The 27,518-nt window shown below is 42.3% G+C and overlaps 2 protein-coding genes across 2 annotated transcripts; one reads left to right on the top strand and one right to left on the bottom strand.

Annotated features, from left to right (window-relative positions):
• Window positions 1-10,433: 10,433 nt before the first annotated feature.
• Window positions 10,434-23,298, bottom strand: LOC124655996 (achilleol B synthase-like). Its single transcript, XM_047194813.1, has 7 exons — window positions 22,978-23,298; window positions 17,484-17,530; window positions 17,251-17,394; window positions 16,986-17,163; window positions 11,139-11,213; window positions 10,939-11,022; window positions 10,434-10,590 (listed from the first exon to the last, which is right to left on the bottom strand). Exons 1-7 carry the CDS (start codon window positions 23,296-23,298, stop codon window positions 10,459-10,461), a joined length of 981 nt encoding a protein of 326 aa, XP_047050769.1. The 3' UTR covers window positions 10,434-10,458.
• A 2,234-nt stretch (window positions 23,299-25,532) lies between these two features.
• Window positions 25,533-27,161, top strand: LOC124658338 (formin-like protein 3). Its single transcript, XM_047196692.1, has 3 exons — window positions 25,533-25,712; window positions 25,811-25,896; window positions 27,057-27,161. The coding sequence occupies exons 1-3, from the start codon at window positions 25,626-25,628 to the stop codon at window positions 27,133-27,135; spliced, it is 252 nt and encodes an 83-aa protein (XP_047052648.1). The 5' UTR covers window positions 25,533-25,625; the 3' UTR covers window positions 27,136-27,161.
• Window positions 27,162-27,518: the final 357 nt, after the last annotated feature.

Genomic DNA, 27,518 nt, shown 5'->3' with positions numbered 1-27,518 from the left:
TTCGTCTTCTTGCTAGTTTCATCTGTAGTCTTTTTCTTCCCTAAAAAATAATGAATTGACAACTAGGTAAGAGAAGTACAAATAAATACAACATGACTAAACAAGCTTCTTCATGCACATAGTATATACCTCTAGGGTTATTTTTCGCTTTCTTGTTGTTTGCAAACAATGACTCATCCAAGTGTAAACTCTGACATGTTTGAATGTTATGGTAATGTGACCCACAGTGGCTGCATGTAATCTGTTGCTTGCCCAAAAACTGTTCTGCAAATGTCATGTATCTTCTGTCCAACTTGTTCTTTCCCAAAACAGTTGGCCTCCCCTTGGACTTTACAACCTTGGGGTCGTTTAAGTAACCATATTCAGTTTCGATAACTTGCTCCTTACTTTTCTCTTTTGGATCAACTTCTTTTGCTTTGTCCTCAGCTAATGTCATTGCATCTAGTTTCTCTGCAATCTTCTTAACCTCTTGAGTGACAAACAAATATTTCTCATTACTTTTTGATCCATCAGATGCTATATTGATGCAAACTTTGGATAGCACATTGAATCTCATTTGGCTGCACTCTCCAGTCATCTCCAAAGGTACATTGTATCTCAAATCCCTTATATCTTTCTTCTCTCTAGGCATCCATCTAGCAATGAAATACTTATCTGGAATGTGCACAATGTTTAGATGGACAAGAACCTTGAGAACATGAGAACATAAAATTCCATCCTTGTTGAACTTGGAACAAATGCAATTGAAATCATCAGTTGTTAAATCAACAAGAACTAAGTATCTCATTGTCCTGTAATCTCTAGCTGCAGCCAGGCCAGATTTGAACACTTCATATTTTTTGTTTGGCTCAACCTCTTGAACATGTAGATAAGCAGTAAATTTCAGCTGCTTCTGAAACCTGTAAAATATCTTGCGATTGTACTTTTTTCCAGCATGCACTTCCATATCATTTCCACACCAATAGCTAGGTGTTGTTGTCCTAGTGATGGAATCTTCATGTTTCTCATTTTCTTCTATATTTTCTGCAATCTTGTCATACTCACTCAAGAAGTTGCTGACACTGTATGTAGAGCAAACATTGTCTTTGAAAATAGCATTGGTGCCTTCACTCCTAGCTGTACTGTGAATGAAGGGGAAGAAGTTATTCTTGAAGAATACAGGTACAAACTTCGCCCTATTCTCCCACATAGTTTTCAAGTACTTGAGGTTGCTCACTTCGTATTTCTCTATCATTTCTTGCCATGAAGATTCAAACTCTGCTACTGTCAATGAAAAATGAATAGTGTCCTTGAATTCATTGTGTAGATTAGGTATCTTTCCAAAGCTTCTAGGATGTTTCTCTTCAGCTTTCTTTACAACATGGAAAAGGCAATTCCTGTGTATAGCATCTACGAAAACTGCAGGAATTGCTTTGGCCATAGCTGCATCTTGATCATTAATTATGGTCTTCGGACACTTTCCACCCATGCATTTCAAGAAAGTTCGAAATAACCACTCAAAAGTTTCGGCACTTTCATTCTGAAGGATCGCACAACCAAATAGACAGTTGTCGCCATGTCCCGTTACTCCGAGAAAAGGAGCAAACGGCATGTTATATCTGTTTGTCTTGAATGTAGTGTCGAAACTGATACAATCACCATATAGCTCATACATTCTTCTAGATGTAGCATCACACCAGAAAATGTTCTCCACTGTATTTGTTTTCTTGTCCACTTTGAAATCAAAGTAGAACATTGGATCATCAGTTTGCTTCTTCTTAAAATATTCAAGAGATTGCATCATGTCATTCAGCCTGCATTCCTTTCTCATTGCAGTTCTTAAGTTGCTGACATGTTTTTTGGTATATGGAACAGCCTTTGAAAAACCACCTCTCAAATAAGTTAGAATTGCCATGATCTTTCTTGTGGGAAGCTTCACTGAATTGAATGTCCTTATGAAAAGTTTTTCTTCATTTGTCATGTGCTTGTGTGACCTCAAAAATCTGGATTCTTCTGGGGGCTCAACTCATGGTTGTGTTCCATATTCAAACTAGTTACTCGTCCATTTATCTCCTTTTAGTGTAACAATCATTTCAGCTAGACAACCTGTAATTTCCACATTGTTACTCTTCCTCTTTTTAGGTTGATCCTTAGGTTTATCTGCTTCTGGTTCCAGAGGTTCCTGAGGTTGCAAAGGTACAGTCTCTCCTTTCTCTAGCATCTTCTTTCTCTTTGTCTCCTGCCTCTTGAGATCTCTTTTCTTCTTCCTTTCTTCTTTTGTTTTCTCATCTAGTACTTTTCCGTAACGATTGCATTTGAAAGTACACCTAGTAACTTTATTATCCTTTCTCGCAGGTGATAATTTCCAGCTATTTTTGCTGAAAAGCCGATAATATCTGAATATGAGTTGTAGAACTCAAATGCAGCCTCTTTTGTATCGAAAACTTGATTCATATGGGGTACATGATGACTGCGGACCTCCTGACTGCATGTTTGAGCGGCTTTAACACTTTCATTCTCAAGGTATATCTCTATATCTTCCTGACATAGTTCTTGTACACCTCCATCTTGTTCTACTGACCTTACTTCACATTCACTTGCATCTGTCTGCTAAATCATCTCGCGCTGCCAGCATTTTGATCATTTGTACTCGTCAAGTTTATCTCGTCGCGAGCATTCTTGTTCATCACATGAACTTTTTTCCGAAATCTGATCCGATCGCTTCTGGATTGACCCATGTGTCCTTGTACTTGTATGCACTATCTCCATTACCATCTGAATTCTCTTCTGGTTCAAACATATTTCCGCAGGTGTCGTTGTCTCTTTGAGGATAATCATCCTCACTATTATGAACATATTCACTTCTGCCTGTTATCATGAACATTCTGTTCTGCAAATTTGAAAACAACATAACAACATGAGTGAAACAGTGATATTTTATTTCTGTAGTCATATTTTAGAGTTTTTATAATTTTACCTCATCTCCCATTGGTCCAGCTTAGCAAATCCATATAACTGCAATTACCTTGCTGAAATAATAAACATATCGATACAATTCCTTTCTTTTTCATGCATTTTTCCCGAATAAGTGTAGGAATAAAAAATGCTTGTCTTAATTTAACCTGTGAAAATTGCATTGCATCCATGCTCTGCATCATTTGAGAATATGACATGCCACTGCCTTGTGATAAATTAACCTGCATTTTTAAAAGTTTTTTAATCAGTTCATATTTTTATTATTTAAAATGTACCGTATCATTTGTTAAAGCATGGAAATTCCAAACTAACCGCAAATTCATCCATGTGTATGCTTGCAGGCTCTAGGTCTAAGTGTGAGGGCAGAGGAGCCTGCACATATATAAATATCAATTTTTATCAATTCTTCCTCATTACATCGTAAACTACAAGACAACAAGGTAAGCAAACTCATTTTTTATACTCGTCTTACCAAGTTTCTCGTTGTCTTGATCCACCATAGCTTTCCATGCCGTACAATATTGCATCATCTTTCCTAACCTATTAGATGGATAATTTAATGAGAATACATATTAGGTGGTTTTTACCAATTTTTGTATATGTATATCAATTTTTACACACTCACCTGTGTACATTCTATATTCTGCATGCCTTCAAAGAATTCAAACTGCATTACGAAAACATGTTCAACATCAAGTACTAGCAAAGAAAGAAATCCAAAATAAACAATATGCTGTAGGTTATTACACATGTTATCTGAATTTTATGTCAATTTTATCCGTAAGAATGTAAGAAATCCAACATCATCAGCTTTTTTCTTATCACAAGCATGAGATGTTCATCGCTTTTTTTAACTTTTCTTTCTCACCCGTGAACTAGATGAAGAGCCCATAATAGGATTGATGAATGCAATTTTCTCTGAATGTCTTGTTGAAACATCATTTTCTTGAGGCTGCCCATTCGGAGGTATGTAATATGGAACCTGCATTTGACAAGTAATCATTGAATATAGGTCATGCTATTCCATTTCTGAATTTCCAACAAGCATTAAGTTTAAGAAATATCACCCGACTTCTATCTTTTAATTGCGAACTATATGATCCATATATTATTGCTTCCTCTTGATATCTCGTCCTTGCCTGTAAATTTAAAGTCAATTTCATTTTATTTATTCAACTGAAAAAGTGACTCATCCAACATAGTTTCAGTACCACTGGACTTGGCAGATTGTCCTTTGTCAATTTCTCTGCCTTTTTTACATGCAATTTTTTTTGATCTTAATCTAAGTGAAAAATGCATTACAAGCTGCTATAAATTCCATGTGAACTAACGGAAAGATCTCTCTCTATATATATAACATGCAGGCATGTACTGTATGATGGTGATACAAAAGCTTGGATATACAATGACCAGATTAGGTAGAGCACAAGCTCCCCTTTTTTCTTTTCTTTTTTGAAACCTAATTTTTGTTTTTGTTTTCGATCAAGACCTTTTATGAACGCAAACCTGATGCAACATTTGTTGCCAAATTCAGAAGGCAGAACTGGAATCACCAAGCAAAGGCACAGCATAGAAGGCATAAGCTCAGGTGTTTTTCCGATGTCATCACCATATGTGCTGACTTATTGTACTAAAAAATTTCAGTGACATCCATATTCATTGTTATTCAGCAGGAGACAAAAGGAAAAAAAAAACTAGCCATCTTATGCGAAAGGTAAATCAGAAATTTTCATCCACTATTCCATTATTTTTTGTTCATATATCGGTGATTATCAGTTTATCATTATAACATCATACTGTGCGTGCCTAACCACAGTAACCCGTCAAAACAGAGCCTGTGATCTACCACATATGCCTTATCTCTAATTCGTCCTGGTACTTGTGCTCTGTTTTTCATCAGTTTTTAGTATACAATCATGAGTTTTTCAGTCTATTTTTTTCTGCATGAATGTGCTGTATGATGATGATGGTACTGTTGAATATAATGCAAAGTATATGCTGGTAAAGCACAACCTCTGAGAGAATGCTGTTGCTGATATATCTTTTTCTTTTTACTACAATGATGCTTTTGCTGCTCTAAGAGAATTCTCTTGTCTAATTCATTTTTTTTTCCGGCCAGCTATCATGAACTGAAACTAAAGTGCTGGTCATGGATGACAGTGCTGGTCATGGATGAAAGAGTAAGACAAGAATAGATGTTGAATTTCTGGGAACAACTGATTTGTCTGATTCAAAAGAGATTTCACAGAGAAGATCTGGGAGGAGCAGAAATTTCATACCAAGGTAAGATCCTGATCCATACTCCATGTTCAGCAAGTTTCCTGTCGAGGGAGGGGAGAGGGAGGGGAGAACAGAGCAGATCTTCCTCTTTCTATCTTTTTCTGGGAATTTTTTCGTGGGAGATGCTGTTTTCCTCTTAGGGTTTGCTCCACTCTCTTTCCCCCATGGCTACGATGGTGAGGACGATGAATGGGGTAGAACTGATCAGGAGATTCTCGTGTCTTTACTTGCAGGAGGGGTTTCGCTGGAGTTGGTACCGAGCCCACGGACGTAAAGCCCGGACGTAAGCCCACATTTAATATCAAGTGACAGCCCACATTAAATGTCAGGTGACAGCCCACATAAACACAGGACATGGCCAGCTCACATGTGAAAAGGACAGAAAGCCCACACAGAGACAAAGACACGTCTCGTTGACTCGTCTGCTGATTGATCGACTGAGACAAAGGTTTGTTCTCAGTCGACTGTGACCCAGGCACTCCCTTTGTTTTAATCTACTCTATCGATACAAGCTGCGCGTGAAACAAGCCGGGCGGAACGAGGTTGCTCGCGACGTCGCGTGTGTCCCTGGTTGGGCCGGATTGGATTGAGATTTCTTACCCCCTCCTCACGAAAATCATCCCCATATATGTCCCGTCCCGTCTGAGCGTGATTTTCACCAAGAATCCCTAGATCCGCGAGGCCACATCAAGCAGCCTCGATGATCATATGGCCGAGCTTCCCGGCGATAGGAACTCCGGACCCGTCCCGTCCGGGTGTGATTTTCCCCAAGAATCCCTAGATTCGCAAGGCCGCATCGAGCATCTCGACGACCTGGTCGACCTTCCCGAAATCGAGTGTCGATGTTATCCACCTGCGTAGGCATCGGCGATAAAGGCAGCCGAAATAGGTGTTGGAGGAGGAGGTCGGGGAAGATCGGCCGATCGCCGAGGGAAGGTGAAGGGCGGACCTCGTGCCGACGGACTCGAGCTTGACGGGGGTAGCACCGCTCGATCCGGCCGACCTCGGGTGGGCGCTCGCGAGAAGAATACCTATGCACAACGTCCACCGTGCCGACCTCCCCGGCTGCCTTCTCCGATCACTTCGATTGAGGAGGAGCAGGCGGGAGAAGATGAACATGGAATCTGTGACTAGAGTGACTGAGTAAACCGGAAGACAAGGAAATCAGGGAGAGCTGCTGCTTGCCGTTTTTTGAGAGAGAGCATGGTGACAGGGAGGAATTGGGGAATCGCCAACAGGAGATGTTGTTTCCTGCAGCTCATCCTAAAAGCGAGTTTTATTGGATATACAATGGATTGAGAGTTGGATTGAGGACCCCGGTTGAAGCGTTGGAGATCAGATACGATAGGCTGGTTAATTGATGGTAGAGTAGCTCAGTACCCATATCGCCTCCTTTCTTTTTATCTCTATTTTTCAGTTATGGCACAAGCTATTTGATCTTGCTGATGTTTGTGCATCTCGGTGGTGTTTTATTTTTAACATCTTCTACTGTATCCATACCTCAAGCGATTTTTGGTAATGTTTGTTCTGATATAACCTATTTTCATTGAATCTGTATTTGAATTTAGGTAGCTATTTATCATTTCGTAGCAGATGTTTACCGATCGCATGCGAATGCAGTCGGTTTTTCTGTCTGGCGGATAGTGAGGGTGAAATGCATCTAGATCCAACGCGTGAGTTGTATTGTTCTATTTCCTCTTCTCTCAAAAAGTTAGTTTCTTTCTCATGTATTGATCAAGTGCTGGTTTGCATCATCTAAGTGCCCGTCTCCAGTCGCTGGGCGCTCGATGTTGTGGCCGTGAAGCGTGGTTCTGGTCGCTCGGGTGCTCGATCCAGCGGACCTTAGTGGAGCTCGCTCAGGTCGCCGACAGGTCATTCTGGTGTCCGCGCACCACAATCAACTCTCCCTCACCCTTTCATCTCTTTTTGCGATGAGTGCCGGCCATGGACTTAGATCTGAAATGTCGATTCCCATCTTGGCGCATCACAGGCAGATCGTGTCGCCTTCGTCCCCATCTTCCGTGAGGTGGTGCTCGGCTCCTGATGGCATATCCTTTCCCCTCTCTTTTCTGGTCATGGTGGTCGGATTGGAGGGGACGGGAGTGTCTCTAAGCCCCAACTCTTTGGTCTGGGCGATGGATCTGCAATGTCTTGTGCCGCCGGCAGCTTCCCATGGAATATGTGTATTGCCTACGCTGCCGAATCGAAGTGCATCCCTGCTCCCAGTGCCTTTCCGTGGCAAAGCATGCGCTGCCTCGATATATTGTCAGTCCATTTTGGATGAAGCAGCTGGCTCCAGGGAGTCGTACGGCTCTACTTGCACCCGTGTTTTTCATTCTCTCCTCCGACGTAGACCTGCAGTCCAACTTGAAGCTTTGACCTGCCAAGTGCTAAATATTTGAGCTGTTCATGTGCGCAAGTGGTACTAAGGTCAGAGCAGCAACTTGATTCAGTCTCATCTTTGCAACTTCATAGTAACAGAACACTGATACTCCTCTGAGTAGAAGCTTCTTGACGGGCAGTGAATTGTAGGTAAAACATTTATTTATTTACAACACTACATGATACCTGCAATATTAATAGGAAGAGCAAGACGTATCTATCGTTATTTTCCCCATCGCTTCGTACAGCCACGGCACGATCGGTAGACATGGGCTTTAGTACGAGTCAAGATGGGCCCGTAGATGTGCTGCTGGGCCAGCCAGCTCCGCACCACCACCACCAGTACGATCATATCCAATTGAGCTAGCGCCAATAGCTACGTAAAAAGTGGCTTAATTAGTCCCACCTCGCTTTGTTACACATAATCTCGCCGGTTCATATACGCAGGTTCTTTAGATGTCAACAAGCTGATGAAGAACAGCGAGAGAGAGAGAGAGAGTGATCAAAGATCCTCATATGAAAGGAATCGCATAGTCGATCGTGCCGTCACGGGGCTAATGGTAATCGGAATGGATGCATGAGTGCCGGAGTTGAGGGCTTGCTGGTGTGTGAGGCCACGCTGTGCGGTGAGTCCAATGACAGATTCTTTAGGAGTTCACACAGGGATGGAGGCATGGAGCCGGCTGCAACGAGAGCTCATCTAGCATTGTCATATCACACTCGTGAGAACATCTTACTATATATGCGATTCACATATACTTCCTCTTGTTGTTTCTGGATATGAGTTTGAATTTTTTATATAGGAAAAATAAACGTAAAAAGCTAGGAGGGATTAGTGGCTAGCTATGGTTTCGTTTGGGTTGAACTAGGTCTGGCCGGTGGGGTGGGTTCTTTTTTTTAATTAACTCGAATTTAGTAAAAAGAGATCGAAGGGAGTATCTACTTATGGAACAAAAATTGTGCTAGCAAAGATGAACTGAAAGCATATTATTATTTTTTTACCTTTTTACGTGGATTTATGAACTTTGTTATTGGTAATATTTCTCGATATTATTGTTGAAAGTAATTTTCTTCATATTTGTTGTTTCTGGATATGAGTTTGAATTTTTTTATAGAAAAAATAAACGTAAAAACTAGGAGGACTTAGTGGCTAGCTATGGTTTCGTTTTTGTTGAACTAGGTATGGCAGAGTGGGCTTATAACTAGGTCTGGCCGGTGGGGTGGGTTCTTTTTTTTAATTGACTCGAATTTAGTAAAAAGAGATCGAAGGGAGTATCTACTTATGAAACAGAAATTGTGCTAGCAAAGATGAACTGAAAGCAGTTTTTTTTTTACCTTTTTAGGTGGATTTATGAACTTCCTTATTGGTAATATTTCTCGATATTATTGTTGAAAGTAATTTTCTTCATATTTGTTGTTTCTAGATATGAGTTTGAATTTTTTTTATAGGAAAAATAAACGTAAAAAGTTAGGAGGGATTAGTGGCGAGCTATGGTTTTGTTTGGGTTGAACTAGGCATGGCAGAGTGGGCTTATAACTAGGTCTGGCCGGTGGGGTGGGTTGTTTTTGTAACAAAATCTTTTCAATTAATCTCGCAGATAAAAATAAACAAAAAATGAGGGTTTTCAATTTGAGATAAAGAAGTGTCAACCAAAACTTTAAAGGAGCTCTCTTTTCTTTTGCGAAAATTTTACCGATCTACTGATAATCATCGATAGCAGCACAAAGACGATGGGATTGCTGGGTCGAATATAAGTTAACTTACATGTTTTTTAAACAAGTGCAAGAGGGGGAGAGAGTAGAGGGGTGGGGAGGGGTGGGGGGATTGAATCAATATTTTGTTGAATGAACTTCCTTTGTCGCGCGACCCCAAGTGTATATCAGACATAGGTGTTGCCCATTATCCTTGTAACTATGCAGTATTACAAGTCAACGCAGCAAGGGGCTCGCAATCTGATCCTTTTAGGATTAATTATGTTTATCATGAATAGGAGAAAACAGACCACCATCGACGATTTTGATAAATAGGGGAAGTATGAACACAAATAGTTTGCTGAATCGTTTGAGTATTTATTTTTCCCGGTGCAACACACGGGCACTTCTACTAGTACATTAAAAACCAGTATCTAAAAAAAAAGGTTAGAAGAATCCGTTTTTTTGGGGAACTGTCATTGTATCGTGGGTGAAAAAGACAAAATCAAAAAGCCCCATATTTACGCTATATTTATCATAAATTTATCTTTTGTTCCCAGGATAGGTGGGAATCATTTCGAGTCCAAATACTTTTATGCGAATACAATACCTGGTCATCTTTTGTTTTTAGGATGATTCAGATTTCAATATATGAAATTACAATGCTTTTGGGGGTTTATGGGGTGCATAGCACCCACGTGCCAAAAATTAGAGTTCGCTGCCACTGCCGCTTTTCTCAACATTTACGTGAAATGATAATAATAATTATTTTGTCGTGCAAACCAGACACAATAATACTCACTCCGTTCCATTAAACACATTGGAGATTTATCGAAATTCAGATGTATCTAGGTACCAAATAAATTCAAATTTAAAGGGAGCAAATGAAACCTTATGTATAAATGAAACCTTCTGTACCATGTGATAACAATGGGACCAAAATTTACGTGCCAGGAGGCGCGCCAAGGCACGCACCAGCGTCTAGTCAATAACAATGATAGCCCATTCATTCTGAGATTAATTCTGAAAGTCTAACAGAAACTAAAACTACAGAAACATATACGTGATGTACTACTATGGCACATCACTGAAAAACATTGTGCTTGAGCAAAGTTTTTGCGAGATGTGTTTGTCTCAAGTATCTCATACTCAATTGCACCCATCTTTGTTCTGGTTTGCAATAAGTCGGCGCCAAAACTCTCCGAGAGCCATAACGGGGAAAACATTGCGGTAGTTAGGATAGTTGAAGTAAAAGGCGGAGTTAGCACATCCAATATGTTCCTGTCAGGAAAAGGAAAAGAAAATGCAAGATGTGAGGGGGAGTTTAAGATGCTGAAGCATCCACTACTTCCATCCATGGCACGCATGACGCATCACTCAGCTTATAGCTACATAAAACGGTACACAGCATATGCAAGATCTACACTCCAATGGCATTTTTAGAGTTTTGAAATCTAATACTCAATTGCATAGTTTGCTAGTCATACAGCCTGCAGAATAGAGCTTTTTGTATGTAGTGTCAGTTTTTAGTACGGCGAATTTTGACAGAGTAATCGGTTCTTTCTTTATAATAATGCTGTACAATGGATCTTGAATATCCATGGTACAGAATAAGTGAAATAAACTCACCTCCTGGGGAAACTCGCCTGATTCTAGCTGCATGTTCATCAGCACTAGTGCTGCCCGATGTAGTGGTGCCGGATCTATTTCAACCTGGTGCGAGAGTCCAAGAAGAAACTATTATGTTATAATGACAATATCCCCAAAATAATATACACAACAAGCAGTTGAAGATACTACTAATGCCTTCAATCGAAAATTGAACACACCTGTCCAGCATATATTAAAGCTAACATTGCCCATGCAGTGTCCACTGCGTGCGGAGCATCGTTGTCAACATACACCTGTTAATTTTAGAGGAGAAGTAAACTTTAATTTTTCCTTTTTTTCCCCACGTGATACCCATTGGGATCGAATTTCATTATCATATAAAGGAATTGCAAAAACAACTAGACCACAACACAAAAAGGTGCTAAACTAGATAGATTTATTTTAGTTTCTTGGTTGGCATTAAAGGAAAAAAATGTATTCAATCGTAAATATATCAAGTTTGGAATTTCTCTTTATTGAAAAATGTACGATATTTCTGTCCAAGTCGACAATGTCATTATGCTTGGGCCAGCACACATGAGCCTACTCGCATGCGTCGGCAACGTCTTGCTACCTAACAACTAAGAAATGAGATGTTTTCAATCGGGCGATTCGAACTATGAGCTCCTATCCATCGCTTTTAGCGCCTTTGGGTTGTTCCGTCACCTACAAATAAGATGGTGCGTTCCTTTAACATGTTAGTTACTCTCTTCATTCCAAAAAGGATGACACTTATTTATCTAAATTTGAATGTATCTAGGTATAATTTAGTGTATAGACACATTTAAATTCAGACGAATCCGTGACACCTTTTGTTTGGAACAGAGGAAGAATTAATTTATATTTTTAAAAATTGTATAAATATTTTTTCTTACGGATTAATTATATTTGAAAAAATAAAAATACGAATGTTCACATATGTCAAAACTACATGTTCATATTATAAAAATATTTTTTCATATGTATTATGCCAATGCTCATATTTTTTGAAATATTTGCGAGTTAGAATGTTTTGTTTGTATATGAAAAAAATCATACAAAGAAAAAAATGTTCGTAGTACGTAAGAATGTGAAGCCATCATGTGAATTTCTACAAAACTCAAGCATTAAAAAAGAAATAAAATATTTCTATGTTCCAAGAAGTAGAAGGAAAACCAAAGAAAACCACCGAAACCAGAGAAAAAACAGTAGAAAATGATAGAACGAAAACTGCAATGAAAAAAAGCGGAGGAGAATTGATAGAAAGGAAACACTCCAATGCTTCGTCGGGCTGAAAAATTGGCCCAGCCTATTTTGCGGCGGGGGTCCGCAATAACTAATAGCTTGTTAAAAGAATAATGAGCCCGTCAATAGGGTTTGAAGTTGCAGTTGGTACTCGCGCCTCGCGGGCGGCAGGCATCACACTAGTAGGAAAAGCCTCATCAGTGGCGCACCAAAAATGGCTTCTGTGGCGCATGGGAGGTGCGCCACAGAAACGTCGCCACAAAAATAAGGTTTCTGTGGCGCACCTGCCCATGCGCCACAGAATTAATGTTTCTGTGGCGCACATGTTCTTAGGTGCGCCACAGAAAAGCGTGCGCCACAGAATTGGTTTTCAGCGCGCCACAGAATTTGCTTGTATTATACACGATTTTGTGCTGCCTGCTATACACATGCAGTTTATAGACAGCAATATACAGATATACATGTTATATACAACAACATTCAGATATAATATAAATATCATGTACATTGCACAGATATAACATAGACATCATCATCACATTACTTAGATCCCGATCGAGATACATATATAGTGGCAAGTGTCAAATGTTTTGCATACAACTCTTAATTCATACAAAATTCACAATTTCGAGATACAAAGTAGTCTTCATCCTACAAAGTAGTCTTCATCCTACAAAGTAGTCTTCATCCGGTTCCTCCTTTGCTCCGTCATCTCTACCCACCACGCTCGCTTGCATCGGGGTCCTTCATCCAGTTCCTACTATGATGAAAATGGAAGAAAGTGAGACCAACAAGTCCGATGCACAAGAGAAATGGAATAAATGCCTCAAATATTGTTGGCCAACACAAATATTAACATTTCAGGGACGGTGTAAGTGAGACCAGTCCGATGCACAAGAGATTGATATTTGTGCTATCTTACCAGGCTCACTTACGCCGCTCCCGAGTGTACGGTGACCAAACATTTTAATCATCGGCATTTTGAAAATCTCAAAGCAAATGGAATGACAAAATGGAATAAGTGCCTCATACATTGTTGGTCAACACAAATATTAACATTCAGGGATGGCGTAAGTGAGACCAAGTCCGATGCACAAGAGATTGATATTTGTGCTACCTTACCAGGCTCACTTACACCACCCCCAAGTGTACGGTGACCAAACATTTTAATCATCGGCATTTTGAAAATCTCAAAGCAAATGGAATGACAAAATGGAATAAGTGCCTCATACATTGTTGGTCAACACAAATATTAACATTCTGGGATGGTGTAAGCGAGGCCAGGTAGGATGCACAAGAGATTGATATTTGTGCTATCTTACCAGGCTCACTTACGCCACCCCGAGTGTACGGTGACCAAACATTTTAATCATCGGCATTTTGAAAATCTCAAAGCAAATGGAATGACAAAATAGAATATGTGCCTCATACATTGTTGGTCAACACAAATACTATGGTCGAAAACCATAGTTGCAGTATACACCGCCGTATACTTTGCGAAGGGCCCCCTTTCCCCGGTCGGCGTTCCGTCAACAGGTGCTTGACGACACAACAACGCCGATCCGCATCTCCGAGCCGCAGAACCACGCCGGTCCCTCGCTGTCCAGTGAACGAGTCCTTGATGCAAAGACCGTGCCGGCCTGCCCAGCATTATGCCGGGTCGTGTTGCCGCGCTTCAAGCCGTGTGTCCCGCGCCCTGAACTGTTCGCCTTCTTGCCCGGTGAACCAATAGGCGGATCGTTGGAATAAGGAAACCGATGACAGCCGGTCGCAAGATTAAATTGCGATCGGCCGTCATCGGCTTCCTTATTCCAACGATTAGTCTATTCGTTCAACGGGCAAAAAGGCGAAGAGTGCAGGGCGCGTGATCGACACGGCCTGAAGCGCGACAACAGGGGTCGGCATGATGCTAGGGAGGCTGGCACCGTCTTGGCATTAAGGACTCGTTCACGTACTGGACAGCGAGAGAAGAAAAGTGGTGCTGCGCCGGAGAGGCATGTCGGCGTTGTTGTCTCGTCAAGGACTCGTTCACGGAACGGCGGCCAGGGAAAGGGGGGCTCGTCTACAAAGTATATTGCGGCGTATAGGTGACCAAACATTCTAATCATCCGCACTAAAATGGAAGAAAGAGCCAAGTGGTATCTCAACTAGATATCATATGCCTCATACTTTGTTGGTCGAAACAAATATTAACATCCAGGGATGGAGTAAGTGAGGCCGGGTAGGATGCACAAGTTGATATTTGTGCCATCACACCAAGCCTCACTTGCTCCACCCCCGAGTGTACGAGTGATCGACCAACCATCTAATCATCGGCAAGTACAAAAACACCAGCAAACCAGCAACCATGGTGACATAAGTCAAGATGCTCAAACACACATAGCATGCATGGAGCGAGATGCTCCAAAGGGATTATTCATCACTTGGTATATAGACCAAGTGATGCTGGCAAAGAGAGGCCAATCAAGAACCAGTAAATCCAGTAAGTGATAGATATGCCTAAACAAGCAACAACACATAGCATATCCCAGCTAACCAGATGAGACATGTCTTGATAGCCAACTGAATCACCTAGCACCACCTAGCCTTTTAAAACCATCAGAAACAGTCCTTTTTCTTCAAAGGATACCACAGTGGCATTCATTTACATGATCCCCTATTGTGGATATCTCTATTTTCATCAAAGCCAACAAGAAATAGAAATTTATCATTACTCAGCTTGAGTTCAAAACAAAGCCGGGGTACCATAAGGGATTATTCATCACTTGGTAGTAACCAAGTGATGCTCGGCAAGAGAGAGGCCAAGCCCGAGCTAGTCAATCCGAGTAGAGATGGATATGCATAAGTAAGCAAGAACACATAGCCTATCCAAGTTAACCAGATAAAACCAACCTTGACAGCCAACTTAATAACCTAGCATCACCTAGTCTTTTAAACCATCAGAAACCAAGTGAAGCCTGGTACAAATGGCAAGGACCAGGAATTTGACCAACTCAAGTCACCATGGTTATGCCAACCAATTGAATAGTAGCATCTTCCAAATGGAACTAGGAAGGAAACCATCCCAGATGATTTACCAAGCCAGCAGTTCATGACTCGCAAAGGCCAATTCAACCACCAAACCATCCAAACCACCAAGCCTACACACTTATCATTACCCAACATGATTCAAAATGAAGCTAGGGTCCCCAACAATAGTTGGCATCCATCTAGCTTAAGTAAATACGATAATAGAATCATTACCGCAAAGTAGTTCATCTCAATTATCTACATTAACAAGATAAAGTTTCACGGATAAATGAATTAGTCAACTCGCTAGGCAACAGGGATGCTTGGCAAGCATCATGCATCCATTCATATGCTTTTCAAAGCATAAGCAACCACCAAGTACATGGTGAGAAGCTATACAAATCAAGCAACAACACAAGTATATCAAGCAACATGCATAGATAGAAAAAGTAGTAAGTAATTATCAACCAATTGGTGATCAAATGATCACCAGAGCTTGCAAACACAAGCCATAGGGGCAGCGGAGGAGGAATTAAGAGGGAGAGGAGGGGAGGGGAGAGAGAGCACCGATGACAGGGGTGGAGGACGAGCTTGAAGATGACGGTAGGGGTGGAGGAGGAGGAGGAGGCGGCGGATCCTCCACCTTGCCGCGATGGCGGCCCCTCCTCGCGGCGGCCCCTCCTCGCCGTAGGGGCAGCTTGTGCTGCAGGTGGCGGGGATGGGAGGACCGCGGCGGCATGCGCCCCTCGCGGAGGAAGGCGGCGGCGACGGCGGCGGCGACGACCATGGAGGATCCAGGCGACCACGGAGGAAGGCGGCGGCGGCGGATCCAGGCGACCACGGAGGAGAGGAGAGAGGGGAGAGGGGAGGAATCCTCCAGGCGACCACGGAGGAAGGCGGCGGCAGCGGATCCAGGCGACCACGGAGGAGAGGGGAGAGGGGAGAGGGGAGGGGCTCGGGAGGGGAGAGGTGAACAGGCGGGGGAGGGCACGGGCGAGAAATGATATAAGTCCCTTAATTCTGTGGCGCAGCGGAGAAGGTGCGCCACAGAATCAACAACTTCTGTGGCGCACCAAAGACAGTGCGCCACAGAAAGAGTTATTTCTGTGGCGCAGCACGACATGTGCGCCACAGAAATACCTACAGTAATAAATGGTGGTGGCAGGATGTGGGCCCCACATAATTTCTGTGGCGCACTACCCAAGCGTGCGCCACAAAATTAAGCTATTTCTGTGGCGCACCGTGCCCGGTGCGCCACAAAATAAGTTTCTGTGGCGCATTCAAAACGGTGCGCCACAGAACTAAGCTTCGCCTATAAGGGTTTTCCTACTAGTGTCAGGTTTAATATGGGCCATGCGATCGTATTATGGGCTGGACTTCATGCATATGACTAGAGGAATCTGTAACTTCATCCCTTTGCATGTTTTCTACTGAGAGATTTGCACGTCGCAACGCATTAAAATATACACGCGAAGTTTCGGTGTATTTGTAGGAAATGAAGAATACTATGCTCATAAAATTCACTTCATATTTTTTACTATTATTTAGTGAAGCCATCCAGTATAGTACGGTATTTAAGAGAAAAATAAGACGAATGTACCCTTTGATTCTAAATACTTGTCGGAGATTTAATGAACTTAGACATATTTAGACTACATTTTACCTAAAGTTGTGAGAAGTATTTAGGTTCGAAGGGAGTATTACGAGTTAATAAGATGAACACGAATTAGTATAATATAGTTACTACATTCCAAATGATAGCAACTTGATGAAAATAGTAATAGGGCCCTGACCTCCGTTTCGATAGAAAGATAGCTTTCCCCCCATCCACCTGTACTTTGTTGCTTTGACAATAGAAAGTTGCATGCTTTCCTGATAGAAGAACTATTATTATAGGTTCTTCCAGCAGCAGCTAATCCTTTTACCCCAAAGAAGGTTCCGTAAGTGAAGCAAATGCCCCAAGTGCCGTACCTGCATCATAAATGAGTAGAGGAAAGTTGTCTTTAAATCACAAGTATGAAAGAATTTGAATGTGATAGATGGCACGATGTTACTCACCAAGAACCATCATCCTGTTGTTTGCTCTGAATAAACTTAACTGCACTTTCAGTACATTTTTCTATCTCTTTTTTGCGATACATTGGATACAGCTCAGTGAACAATACAAGTGCATCAAGCACGGATGCTGTGCATTCAGCAGATCTATCCATTGTATTTGTTCTAGAAGTCAGTTCTCTCAAGGAAATATAAAAGTAGAAGAAAGGATAATATTTAAGATTTTAATTGCTTACGGATGATCGATGACAATGTTCTGAAAGCTCTCGGAGGGATTGAGAACCTGTGATATCAAACAGAATGCATGTTAGATCATATGCAATATAGTATGTTAGGCTGGAGATGGATAATACAAAGTTATCCCTCCTTTACTGGTGTTTGCTACGACAGATACAGTTAGCACAATAAACAACTCGGGAGGGGAGCCGAGGCAGTTTTCACACAAAAAGATAACAACTTGCAGGACTCCCTTTAAATTTGTATGTGTGCTACAAAGATACATCTTTATTGTTCCTTGGATGCAAGAGGGTGTTTTATTTCTTTTCGTAAGGATGTTATTGTAAGGGCTGGTTTCAGATAATATATGGCTTTATGCCTTTTCCACACAAAAAAAGTTTACTAGTTATTTGCTAAATTTTCAAGCCTTTTGTCTGAAAGTAGTGACCAATGTCGTCATTGACTTTAAAGACCCACCCTCTACAAAATTTGTTACAAGGTCGCACCACTTTTGATCAAAACATCTCATGCACAAAATTTGTTGCAGAAAAGACCACTTCACTTTGTCATATGCCTTTTCGAAATCTATCTTAAAAAGAACCACATCCATTTTCTTTCGATGAAGCTCATGGATTGTCTCATGCAGTACAACTACCCCTAGAACGATGTGTCGGCCTGGCATAAAAGCACTTTGAGAAGGCATAATAACTTTTTGTGCTATCCCTCTAATGCGGTTTGTTCCCACTTCCGTAAAGATCTTAAATCTTACATTAAGAAGACAAATGGTCGATACTTCTGAATCTAAACCGCATCTTATTATTTTTGGTAAAAAATTAATAACCCCGAAGTTTTATTTAAAGTGGCAACTCTTCTTATTGCAACTGTATAAACAAAGCCATGAGATCATTTTTAATAATACTCCAATTTTTTTAATAAAATTCAAATGGGAACTCGTCTGGTCCCGGCGCTTTCTTATGTTCCATTTGAGATATTGCCTCATAAACCTCCTCCTCGGTGAAGTCATATGTGAGTATAATATTTTCTACGCTAGAAATTTGCGGTATATGGGACAATGAATTTCCACACAAGAAGAACCCATTCTAAACCGGTGCTACGAATAGCTTCTTATAGTATTCCGATATAAAAAAATTCAGATTGTCATCACCTACTATAGTCCCCTCGTCTTGTTCTAACTTTTTTTTTTCTTTCTTCCATGTTTCCCATTTGCAATAAGGTGAAAATATTTCGTATTATTTCCAACATGTTTCACTTTTGCTCTTTGTGCCCATTTAAATTCTTCTTCCCTTCTTAGTTTTAACGGTTTAACATTTGCCTCTCTCAACTTTCCACTTTCAGATGACTTAAGAGGAGACGTTTCAGCCTTAATATCTAGCTCATCAATGATAGCAAGAAGACATTCCTTTTTCTCTTTTATATACACCACTTCTATTACGCCCCCATCCTCCAAGGAGGCGTCAAGTGACGAATTTTGTTTTTGCTAGACTTCAATCGGGTTATTGCCTTTGGCGAGCGGGGCGATGGAGCGACAAGTGGTGGATATAGTCGGGATGGCACATGAACGTCCGACTGGTGGTGGAGCATTGGCGACACATTATGGTTTGGTTGCGGTGATGGGTCCATGTGACGGGGGGATAGCATCATGATGGGAATCGTTGAGCGTGTTCGGGGTAGCAAAACAGTTGTTCAAGGTATACTTGTCCATACCCCAATGCGTGCCGAGCTATACTTCAAACCATGCCTAAAAAAGCTCGACATTGAAACCCCGAGATCGAGGGTCGGGCCCAAAAATTAGGCCCAATACTAGCTTGAATACACAAAACCCCGACGGGCCTCAGGTCTTGAGCCGGTCCACCATTGTAGACGACTCGTACTCCAAGCACGATCTCGGCCTAGCCGAACCTTAAAGCTAAAAATATAGGCCCGGTCCCAACCCGATTGCATTATGTGGCCCAATCTAGGATTTTCAGGCCGGGTTGGGCCAGGCAAGCTACTAGAGCCGGGTTTAGTTGACGGTAATAGTGGTGGAAGGGTTTTGTTCTACCTTGGCTAGTGACATGGATGTATTGATGTTTTATAACCTGTATTCGTCTGTTGTTATTGAAAGAGGGACACCTACACAAGAGGAGCGTGTGACGCTAGTTTGAAGAAGAATTCGTCATCTTCACGAGTACTGGGCTGTCCTGCTCTCACCCTATATGCGACCCGAAGGCATGGGATCATTCAGGCGGTAGGGAGAGGGACCCTCTGGCTATGAAGGCAAAATTAGGGAGGTCCGTATTTTACAGAACCGGGTAAATGTCGAACACACCCTTGCTTAAAGAGGGGGGGGGGGGGACCGTAGAGGAAATGTTGACCTTTGTGAATGTTAGCATAGAGTATACCACGAGGCGGGAGACTGATTTCTTCTAGCTTTTACCATGCAACGCAGTGTGCAAGTGTATTGTGCATGTATTCCACGGTACTTTTCGGTGTTAGACCATCCACTATGTAAGAGAAAACCGACTCACAACCTTCTCTCTCTTCCTATCAAACCGTTTCTATATATAGCAGGACATAAGCTCATATATAATCTGGCACATGATGCGGCTCAAATAGTTGATTGACTTCTTTCATGCAAATGTGGACCTAGAAGTGAAATTGTGAGAAAAAAGAGGATGCATGTATGCATGGGATGTGAGTAAAGGCTCCCACTACCCGTTCTATACATAGCAACATACACATAGCGGTTCCAAATTTCGACACAAATCTTTTTGAACTGACGCATAGCACATGGTTTTATACGTCTTCATGTTAACATTAATATCAGTGGCGGAGCTTGCCAGGAAATCTGGGTGGGGGTGGGGGGGGGGAACCGTAAAAAGCATCTTATGGGAAAGGGGGCAAAAGGATCAAAATTTTCTAGTATAAACCTTATATATTTATTTCCATCACTAATTTTCTAAAACCTGGGGGGTGGCCCCCTGACTTTTCCATAGCTACGCTAGTGATTAATATGATGTGTACTTTGTGGCCCGCTACACCAAAGACTAAACTAACACATGATACAAGCATAAATCGTTCACATTTTTCCACTTGTTGCCTGAGCTAATAGCACAACATAGAAGATAAGCGCGGCAAGCAAAGCATAGCCCATTAATTTGACCCGTCAATTAAAGCTTTCGCTGTCGCATTAGTGGATAAAAAAAAAGTAGGTATTAACTCTACATCCCATTCAAGAAAGGTCTCATAAAAAATCTAATTTCAATAGTGCTCTGATGTTGTTCTTTTGACACCTGTAGCAACGCACGGGCATTTTTTTGCTATCTATACCTAATAATAAAGGAGCTAAGCTTTCTGCCAATTTTTTCGTCCAACATTTTCTTGGACAGTTTTACCCTCCCATAAAAGTACATAATACATCAAATTTCCACCGTACCGGTTGGTTTTGTTTTAATCTACTCTATCGATACAAGCTGCGCGTGAAACAAGCCGTGCGGAACGAGGTTGCTCGCGACGTCGCGTGTGCCCCTGGTTGGGCCGGATTGGATTGAGATTTCTTACCCCCTCCTCACGAAAATCATCCCCATATATGTCCCGTCCCGTCTGAGCGTGATTTTCACCAAGAATCCCTAGATCCGCGAGGCCACATCAAGCATCCTGATGATCATATGGCCGAGCTTCCCAGCGATAGGAACTCCAGATCCGTCCCGTCTGGGTGTGATTTTCCCCAAGAATCCCTAGATTCGCAAGGCCGCATCGAGCATCCTGACGACCTGGTCGACCTTCCCGAAATCGAGTGTCGATGTTATCCACCTGCGTAGGCATCGGCGGTAAAGGCAGCCGAAATAGGTGTTGGAGGAGGAGGTCGGGGAAGGTGAAGGGCGGACCTCGTGCTGACAGACTCGAGCTTGACGGGGGTAGCACCGCTCGATCCGGCTGACCTCGGGTGGGCGCTCGCGAGAAGAATACCTATGCACAACGTCCACCGTGCTGACCTCCCTGGCTGCCTTCTCTGATCACTTCTGATTGAGGAGGAGGAGCAGGCGGGAGAAGATGAACATGGAATCTGTGACTAGAGTGACTGAGTAAACCGGAAGACAAGGAAATCAGGGAGAGTTGCTGCTTGCCGTTTTTTGAGAGAGAGCATGGTGACAGGGAGGAATTGGGGAATCGCCAACAGGAGATGTTCCTGCAGCTCATCCTAAAAGCGAGTTTTATTTGATATACAATGGATTGAGAGTTGGATTGAGGACCCCGGTTGAAGCGTTGGAGATCAGATACGATAGGCTGGTTAACTGATGGTAGAGTAGCTCAGTACCCATATCGCCTCCTTTCTTTTTATCTCTGATTTTCAGTTATGGCACAAGCTATTTGATCCTGATGTTTGTGCATCTCGGTGGTGTTTTATTTTTAACATCTTCTACTGTATCCATACCTCAAGCGATTTTTGGTAATGTTTGTTCTGGTATAACCTATTTTCATTGAATCTGTATTTGAATTTAGGTAGCTATTTATCATTTCGTAGCAGATGTTTACCGATTGCATGCGAATGCAGTCGTTTTTTCTGTCTGGCGGATAGTGAGGGCGAAATGCATCTAGATCCAACGCGTGAGTTGTATTGTTCTATTTCCTCTTCTCTCAAAAAGTTAGTTTCTTTCTCATGTATTGATCGAGTGCTGGTTTGCATCATCTAAGTGCCAGTGAGTATATCCAAGCATAATATTTTAATGACCCCTAGAATGAATTTCGTTAGGTGATTTATATATTTTATGTTATACTAGAAAGAAATTTAGGTGAGTGAGATTTATGGATATTGTGTGTTAGACACCTGTTAACAAAAATATATTCTTAAATGGGTGTTGCTACATCGAGGTCGACCTCGATCCAGCTTAAAACAAGGTCAATCAGACAAGTCTATACTTTCCTTTTTTAGAAATAAAATAATTCCCGAAATAGCAATCGCGTGGGCACGTGAACCCACGTCTCCTTCCACCTGCTCCGAAAAACAACAACGCATCGCCTCCATCCCGATCTGAATCCCCTTCTCCCAGGAAACACCAGAGCTCAAAATATAACACAAAAATCACAGAAAATTCCATCGAGATCTCGTCCATAGTCCTAGATTTTTTACAGCAGCTGTTACATCCTAAATTTTTACAGCAGCTGTTACATCCTAAATTTTTACAGCAACTGTTACATCCTAGTTGTTCAAAATGAAACCACAGCCACGAGGATGTGCACGACGCCGCGGATGGAACCGAGGTCGCGGGATGTAGCTACCACCGAAGAGGATGTAACTGTGGCTGTGACCTGTGAGGACGTGCACGACACCACGAAAATGTAACCGAGGCCGCGGTAATGTCACAGGCCGCGGTGATGTAGCCAACACCGAAGAGGATGTAACCGCGGCACGGACGATGCCTCGAGGATGTAGCCAGCAGCGAAGAGGATGTAACCGCGGCCGGGGATGTTGCCGATGCCGCGGGGATGTAGCAAGTGCCGAAGGGGACGCACCTGGCCACGGATGAGGACACACCCTGCTACAGATCGACGAGGATGAAGCCGGCTCCAGCGAGGATATTCGGCACCGATGAGGAGTAGCGCAACCTCTGAGCAGTACCCCGACCAATCTGTCGCTACGCGGGGGCTTCCTCCATGCCCGGCGCGGGCAGCCCCGCGGCCGCCAGGCGCTCTCAAAGTCTCAATCGAGGGCGGTGCCTCCGCCGTGGCTGAGGTGGGCGTGGAAGAGGCGGACACGACGGTGTCAGTCGGAGAGACAGGGGGCGGCCGGAAGGAACGAGGGCGATGGAGGACATCGCATCTGACCAGTTTCATCCCCAGAACTCCTCGCTACAGCTACCCAGGAAAATGTACACACAAAATAGACTGCGGGTTGGGACCTTTGTTGCGTGTCGTTGGATTTCGATCGCTCGGACGCCCGTGTGACCTCGCTGGAAGCCCGAAACAAAGTCGACAGCAGGATAGAAATTGCGTTCTTAAATATGCAATTTAGGTGATTGAAATTTATGGACAACATAGACAATTGGAAATTAACAAAAGCATATTCTCTGATTTGTTTTTACTTTTTTAGGTAGTTGTGTTCTAAAAAATATTATTCAGTTAAAGTCAATCCGTAGCAACGCACGGGCAATTTTCCTAGTCTATACCATAGTTTTAAAAACCGGACCGGTGATCGAACCGGTGAAGCTGTCGGTTTAGGTTTTTACCGGTCGAACCATTGGTTCACCGGTTCACTGTCTGGTTTTTTATGATATGGAGTAGTACATTTTATTTATAAATTCTGTAATAAATAAATAATAATTTATGCAAAAGTATTTTAGAGTTGCAATTTGACATAATAATTCACATATTAATATGAAAATTTAGTGAGGTTACCACCAACTTGCCATGTCCAAGATAGCGACACACGCATCATGCAATTTTGCATGCAATTCACACGCAGATGCAGTGCAAAAGAGCATAGCCCATCGGACCTGGGTCTAGCCATACGATTCGAAGCACAACGGCCGTTAGATTCTCACGAGGCCCGCTCTTGACTCTTTGGCTAAAACGTAGCCCTGATTGCATGCTTCCATATTAAATACATAATGCTAACTTTCCTCAACATAATCCCGAATTAGTGGGATACGAATTAACTGATTCCCACGCTAATTCTCGAGGATTTATTTTGAAACAAAGCCTCTTTTGAAGGAAACTAACAACGCTAGCAAAATTTCAGGCATGCGGATTTACTTCCCTGTGGTAGGATTTTTGTTTGCTTCCAACTTTTTTTTTCGGAAATACTTTTGTATGGTAGGATTTTGTTTGCTTCCTTTTAACTGAATCTTGCTTCATTAGGAAACATATATATCATTTCCAATGCTATGCAAATCTTTTTCCGAGAACCAAAATAAATCACATATTTCCAGTATTATACTAATTTACCTCCCATGGATGACAATTTCCTCCAATGCATCAAAACTCTGTTTCCATGCAGTGAAAAATATGCATCTGTATGAAGGAAATTTGCTTCGGTTTAATAGAAGTAATATACTAGCTTGCTTCCATATGAACCCCATTATGTTTCATATGGTACAATACATTGCTTCCCACCCAACTGAAGTTTGCTTCTACAAAGTACATATATATTCTTTTACATTGGTCCTGCTAGTACTTGCTTCCTACATACGGAATATAGTTTCCTATGCATATCAGTACGCTTCACAGCTACCGAATACTCAAACTAAATTGACCCAGAAGCCAGTCGATGTTCCTCGCAGATTGATTTTCCGTAGTCCTTGACGGGCGACGACCCTCCACGCTTGTATCTTGATGGTCGCTTGCTTGCTGAAGAATGTGCCACATGTTGATGTACCAACACGAATGACGAGTTTCGCCATGCCCTGGGTCAACTACTAGTTCCATGATGGTGATTCTCTGTTACAATTGAAACTTAGGAGAATGATAAGCATTGCCTGAAGCGAAACTTGTGTACAATATAACCATTTACCAGAAGGAAGCAATATGTGTACATGGAAATATGCTACTATGAAGCACCTTAATGCTAGCTTGTGGGAAGCAGATTATATGTGACGGGAAAGAGGAAACCTTGTAATTAAAAAGGAAGAAGCATGTCCACAATATAGCAAATTTTCATTGTAAATATATTGTTGTTTGCTTCCACTACAACTGATTGTATTCGTTGCAGCCATGGGAGCACTGCTAGAATCCAAGTTAGGATGGAATCTCTACTACTTAAAAAGAAGGAACATGTTCCCCCTTCTCCCCCTACTTTGGTCGTCCTTTCGCCCGTCGCCCCCTCCCTCTAGAATCTGACCAAATCCCACCGTCCACACTCCCTCCCGCACCCGGCCACCCTCCTCTCTCTCTCTCTCTCACCTCCTGATCACATCTCTCCCCCGCATACGGCGCCCGTCACCACCTCCTCACACCGGCCGTCGCCTCCTCCTCCTCAATCGCGCCTCCACCACGCGGATCCAGCCTCAATCGCATCCCCCTTGACTTGTCCCAGTCCACCAGCGCACGTCTAGGGGGTATGGAGCCCGGACGCCCTCCCTAGACTGCCATCAAGATCAGCAGCACAGAGGCTTGGCTCGAGGCATGGAGGCCTGAATCCGGGCATAGGTGTCCGAGATCTGGGCATGGTCGCCCGGATCCGATCTCCTCGCTTGATCTTCTTTTTTCCTGATTTTGACAAAGACTTGATTCATCTCGAAGCAGCTTCTAAGGTAATGCAGATGGATTGATCTGTTTTGAGCAATTCTCGGTGATCATCGAGCTACTCACCTAAGATGTTTCTCTGCGATTGCATTTGTTAATCCCCCAGATCCAGTTGAAGTTGCTTGCTGAAGAAATGCAAGCAATAAACAAAGGTCTTGAAATTGTTGAGCAATATCTGTTGGCTTCCGTAAGGTAAGAATACATTTTGTCTACTTTTCACAGTTGTTGGGTGTTAGTCATATTTTTACTGTTTACGATTAGTCCACTGCTCATGGGGGCGTGTATGAGGAGCAGCGACGGTGGGGAAAAAATAATGTGGAGAGAGAGGGGCTTCCTTCCATTTTTATATGAGTTGGAGCAGGTCGCTGCAAATGTCGTGTTGAAGCCAACTCCTGGCTGGTAGTGGACTGGTGGTGTTGTGATATATAGATAAAGCATCTTTGCTTCAATAAAACAAATTTACGTTTCTTAACTGAAACCTGGTGGTTCCCTTAGCTATCAGATCTGGAGTTGATCAGATGGATCTTGCTCAAACCAAATATGTCTGTAGCTTTCAGATTGGTGGCTGTTGTCTTCAGAAATTTATATCTTTAAGACGTTTCCATGATTTCAGGCTATACCACACAGCCTTTATATAGATTTATTTTTACAAAGTATGGACCTTTTAAGTGAGAACAAAAATATGTTATTTTCCAGATTATATGGAGCCTGATGGGTAGTAAAGACGTGCATTTCATTGTTTATTTTCAGATATCTCTTTCTATATTCTCCTGCTCCCCTTTGCTTTGATAGCAGAACAATTGCAAGCCCAATAGGTGCTAATACATTGTTCAATATTCAGTTTATCAATTGCTTCAGTGGTCTCTACGTATTTCAATAGTTGGAGGCTTGGGCCACAGTTTTACGATCTTTTTACAATCATTTCTTCTGATTTTGGTTGTTAAAAAAATGTAATATTTTTGTATGACATCTCTCATCTATGATGCCGCTATCGAGGGCCGCTGCACCATTTGCACTGAGTCTCTGCTCCAAAAAAATTCTTTGTCCAGGTTGAATTTGGTATATTGGAGTTCAATAGGTCCACTTTCCCATGTGTGCCAAAACCACATTAATTTGTAGTAAGAAGTATGATGTTCTGCTGTGGGCTACCTAGCTTCATAATTTGCTTCTAAAAATATACTGTACAATGTCACCATATCATGATCCCCAGTGTTCCAGATCAAAAGGCACAGAAAGCTTTAAGAATAGCAAATCTCTCGCCCAGGTCTCTCCTTTGTTTAGAGTTTGTGTGTTTGGGTTATTTAGCTGTTGCTTTTGGTTGTTATAATAAGGGTTTATTCCTTTTGATGTAGGCTGCTGGACTATGCTGCTGTTGCCATGAGTGATCGGCATGCAAATGGTCATCGCAGTGTCACTCCTTCTGCTCCATGATATTTGCCTTCGCTTTGGCGGCGGATTGAGAGCTGGGTGAATTCGTGTTCCGGTGATTCCACACCAGCTGTTGTTGATCCCTTCTTCTTGTCATCTGTTGATCATGTTGGGAGTAGATCTCGCTGTGGAGCCGGCCGTTGGACCCGAATTTCTGGGTCTACTTTTTCAACTGAGGAAGAACTGCGCACTACCTCTAATTCAATTATGGCATCCGCTGTAGCAGCTACCTCTAACTCAACTATGGCATCCGCTGTAGCAGCTACCTCTAATTCAATTAAATGAATTTGTTCTGCTAATGAATGTTGTGTTATTCACAGTTCACCTCCAGCAGGTAGTGAAAGGTGAAGTTGGCCAGCCACCGCGGGAGTCTCCAGGTTAGCCTG

Source organism: Lolium rigidum, chromosome 5 (genome assembly GCF_022539505.1).
Source record: "Lolium rigidum isolate FL_2022 chromosome 5, APGP_CSIRO_Lrig_0.1, whole genome shotgun sequence".
Taxonomy (NCBI): domain Eukaryota; kingdom Viridiplantae; phylum Streptophyta; class Magnoliopsida; order Poales; family Poaceae; genus Lolium; species Lolium rigidum.
Note: the sequence above shows the minus strand (reverse complement) of the source record. Positions and strands in the feature narration are given on the sequence as shown.

Excerpts from the sequence above, each read along its gene's own strand:
- LOC124658338 (XM_047196692.1), top strand. The coding sequence starts at position 25,626 with ATGGTCGCCCGGATCCGATCTCCTCGCTTGATCTTCTTTTTTCCTGAT. Across the intron at positions 25,713-25,810 it reads ATCTCGAAGCAGCTTCTAAG|ATCCAGTTGAAGTTGCTTGC; the intron begins GTAATGCAGATG and ends TTAATCCCCCAG. Across the intron at positions 25,897-27,056 it reads TATCTGTTGGCTTCCGTAAG|GCTGCTGGACTATGCTGCTG; the intron begins GTAAGAATACAT and ends CTTTTGATGTAG.
- LOC124655996 (XM_047194813.1), bottom strand. The coding sequence starts at position 23,298 with ATGAAACTGGTCAGATGCGATGTCCTCCATCGCCCTCGTTCCTTCCGG. Across the intron at positions 11,023-11,138 it reads CTTTAATATATGCTGGACAG|GTTGAAATAGATCCGGCACC; the intron begins GTGTGTTCAATT and ends CTCTCGCACCAG. Across the intron at positions 10,591-10,938 it reads CAGGCGAGTTTCCCCAGGAG|GAACATATTGGATGTGCTAA; the intron begins GTGAGTTTATTT and ends TTTTCCTGACAG.